General features: G+C 44.8%; 1 protein-coding gene across 1 annotated transcript in view; it reads left to right on the plus strand.

Moving 5' to 3' along the window:
- LOC101861144 overlaps nucleotides 1–4,018 on the plus strand; it is a gene marked incomplete at its 5' end in the record, with an annotated part of 84,137 nt that extends 80,119 nt beyond the window's left edge. Inside the window, 2 exon segments of the mRNA XM_013085875.2 lie at nucleotides 640–767; nucleotides 1,728–4,018. Of these exon segments, the coding sequence (XP_012941329.1) occupies nucleotides 640–767; nucleotides 1,728–3,477 (1,878 nt within the window).

Here is a 4,018-nt window from a genome sequence, read left to right on the forward strand (position 1 = left end):
TGTCGTAAAACACTATACAAAAACGAACAAAATAATACTCACTCCAATAGTCATACATACTCACACACACATGTGTGCACACACAGGCACATACACCTACGCACATACACCTACTCACACCCATCATCAGACACACTTCAACCCTATTTTCAGAAAAGTCCGTTTTGGCTGACAAGTGCTCTGGTGGGGTTTGCCCCGTTCTTTCCTATCAAACACCTATCGTCCTTAAATCTCCTCCTCTTTTTTATGTTTGTTACTCCCTAGTAACACCTGTAATCTTCGGCTTTTTTCTGTCCATATTCTGTTGCAAATGTCATAAAATCTCTTACTAAAACTAACACGTTTTTCTGTCCATATTCTGTTGCAAATGTTATAAAATCTCTTACTAAAACGAACACGTTTTTCTGTCCAAATTGTGTTGCAAATGTCATAAGAACTCTTACTAAGACTAAAATGTTTTGGACAGCAAATGTTATAAAATCTCTTACTAAAACGAACACGTTTTTCTGTTCAAATTGTGTTGCAATTGTCGTAAAAAGTCTTACTAAAACTAGCACGTTTTTCTATTCAATTTGTGTTGCAAATGTTGTAAAAACTCTTATTAAAACTAAAACATTGTTCTGTCTACTATTTCCCCAGCCGACATCTGGCCTGGGGCCGTACCAGTGCCACATCTGTAACCGTAAGTTCACCAGGGGCACCTTACTGACCGACCACCTCCAGGCTGACCACAACTACAAGTGGCCGTCTGGCCATCGCAGGTTTAGGTCAGTCTTTACCATAATTTTGGTTCCTTTTAATGCTCTCGAAGGGAAAAACAATTGAATGACAAGACAACTTTAATTAGTTGGCTGGAATGCAGGACTCCAACAAATTGCTACCTTGGAATTACAAAGTTCTATCTGCTCAGTACCAAGTTTTGAGAAATTTGAGTTTCACAATATGTCAAGCTTTTTGGAATGCAGTATATTGATAATGACTCAGAATGAACAGGTTTGTGACCTCAAGGTCTTAGTAACTCCAAACAGCTAAAAATGTCAGATAGAACTTTGTACGTCTGAGGTAACGAAATGCCGTTTTGTAATTTGGCATTTGTCAGAGTCTTGCGCCAAGCGATTAGTTTCTTCCCATTGCAAAAATAGGTCTTTTACACCCTCATGGACACAGTTTAGATCAAACAGAAGATGGACTTCAACCCTGCCTGTCAGGTCCTATGTGGGCTGGATACAACATCCCAACCCCCTCCTGAATGTCTTCACCATTGCTTCCCGGTGGACAGGCATGTTTGCTGTGTGTTGATATGGAATGTTCCAATTAGCCTCTTACTAAGTCATGCTGTGTGGTTAAGAAGCATCCACCCTTTTGCTTGACTGTCTCTCTGGAGCTCAGAACATTGAGATTGAGCGCTTTCTGATTGTCACATATATTGTTTATATTTATTAATATGATTATTGTTGGTACACTGGAGTCTGTTTAAATTAAACGGAACTCTGCAGGTCTGCTGGATTTTCTTTGCTGTAGCCGGGTTTTTTTTTCCGGAGAGGTTCCTCAAAGTGTTGAATGATTGCATCGATTGATTTTATCGATTGATTGTATCGATTGATTGCATTGGTGATTGTATCTATTGATATTATTGATTAATTGTGTTGATTGATTATAGCATTTGATTGCTTTGTATTGATTGATTGCATTGATTAATTAGATTGATTGATTGTTGTATTCTGCAGGTACAAACAACACGAGGACGGTGTGAGGCGACTCCAGACTATCCGCTACGAGAGTATTGAGGTGAGCCAGGAGGTGCTGGGTCACAAGTTGTCTCCCCACCCAGCAGTAGGTGGCAGCAACAGTGGTGATGGTGATGGTGGTGGTGGTGCGAGAAACACAGACACAGGCAGCAACAACAACGACGGCACTTCTGACGCGGAGGCTGGAACTTCTCAACTCCTGATCGCCGCCCCCAGTCCTTGCACGAGTGTCGATGACGATAACATTAATGACCTTGACTATGACGATAATGATGTTTCTTCTTCGCGGAGTGTTTCAGTGTCTGTCGCAGGCTGTGGGGAACCACCGAAGAAGGGTGGGAGGGGAGCGAAATCGGCGGGTTTGAGTAAAGACAACCACGGCAAAGCCAGGGCTGGGACTTCTGGAAGACAGAGGAAGGATCATGACCTTGCCGAGGTTGAGGAAAGCCAAGGAAATGTCCGAGGAAATCCTAAGAAGTCAAGGAAATCTCCCAGGAAATCCTCCTCCCCTCAGAAATCGGCGTCTAACCTACCAGCATCGTCATTCACCATGCCTTTGTTGTCCCCGCTAAAATTGCCGCCGGCGCGGAAATCATCGTCATCACGGAAATCATCATCACCGCAGAAAGCAAAAGACAGTCAGAAGAGAAAGAGAGGCAGTGGGGAGGGGGGCAAAGGAAAAGCAAGCAAGTCACGGAAAATTGTTGATCCTGATACTGATGATGCTACCAGTGCTTCAAGTACGAAGGCAGAACATTCCGTAGCCTCCAGTAGCTTCTTCCTGCCATCTTTTCTCTCGGCCGCAGCAAATCTCGGTTTCGCCGGAGCTGAGACGTTGTCTCAAGCATCTACATCTAGTAGTGTCTCTGAGCTCAGTAGCATTCGTACAGGGAAGCGCATCATGTCGGAGGACTTTCATCCAGATGTTACAACCTCTTCTCTCATGAGCATTAGTTCATATGGGGGTTCTCTCAAATCACCCGTCGAATCAGAAACCTTGTATACGTCCGACTACGAACAAACGACTTCAGATATCTCTTCTGATGTGTCGTTTCCCCCTCTCCTCGAAGCGTCAGGAAGGATAAACGCACATCACGTGTCATCTGTCAGAGCCGTCTCTGTGACTACCGCATCACCGACCTTGACCTCACCCTCCCAGGAAGCCTTGTCTAACTCGCTGTCGGCATCATCTGCCAGTCAGCTGCACAAAGACGTCTCATCTTCTGACAATATTGTTAGACTGAGATCTGAATTCAGGTCTCCTACCAAGGTACACACAGGTTCAAACTTCGGGCCTTTAAGCTTCAGCCCGGAAAAGCTTGGATTTACAGTCACAGATGCTAGCGGCCTGGAGTGGAACAGCAGTCCAGTTAAGGTGGAAACGGGGAATGTTTCGGAACAGGGAATGGATGTTGTGTGGAAGACGCCCCACGCTGTCGACCTCAGTACATCTGTCCCAAACTGTTCCACTGTGGAGGTGGGGGTGAGCGCGGAGTGGACGCAACTGAAGGAAGAGCATCAGTCGGAAACTCAGATCAACTGGTCAACGGTTCATGACGATGGGATGTTGGTGAGAGAGATGGGAGGTGGAGAGACAGTAGAATTGGGAGGTGGCGAGACAGCGGAGGTGAGTGGAGATAACCAGATGTACAACCTAGAAATGCTCGGAGCCGTGGCTCTCGGCACACGCCTAGCCACCAGGAAACGGAAGAAATCGGAGACTTCCTAGCAACAGACCTTCTGACTTAAGAGTCTGATCAGGCTCATCATCATCATCATCCTCATCATCATCATCATCATCCTCATCTAGTGTCAGATCTACAACAGACATCAGCGATCGTGGTTCTCTATTCATTTGTTTGATTGGATGCTCTCAAGGAAGCTACATTTTCAAGATCTTCCCTCATCATCCATCTGTTTAGGCTCTCCAAGTAGGCTGAACAGACCGATACCGCGTGATACTGATTTTTATGTATGTTTTGAATGACAGAAAGAAAGGAATACAATGTTTTATTTATTTTACTTTATCTTTTCACTGGTGCTAGTGGGGTATCTCGGGGTAAAACTATTGAATGAAAAGACTACATTCATACAATGACTGGATACTAGACTTCGATAAATGTCCTTTTGCATTTTGGGGTTTGTTGGAGTTTTGCACCCTACCTTTGATGATGGCAAATTATGGTTTACAAAGGCAGGTGATGTAGCGTCGGTGGCCTAGTGGTTAGGCTCTAGGACTGGCAACCGTAAGGTCGGGGGTTCGAATCACG

The sequence above is a fragment of the Aplysia californica genome, unplaced genomic scaffold, assembly GCF_000002075.1.
Source record: "Aplysia californica isolate F4 #8 unplaced genomic scaffold, AplCal3.0 scaffold00415, whole genome shotgun sequence".
In the NCBI taxonomy this organism is placed as follows: Eukaryota; Metazoa; Mollusca; class Gastropoda; order Aplysiida; family Aplysiidae; genus Aplysia; species Aplysia californica.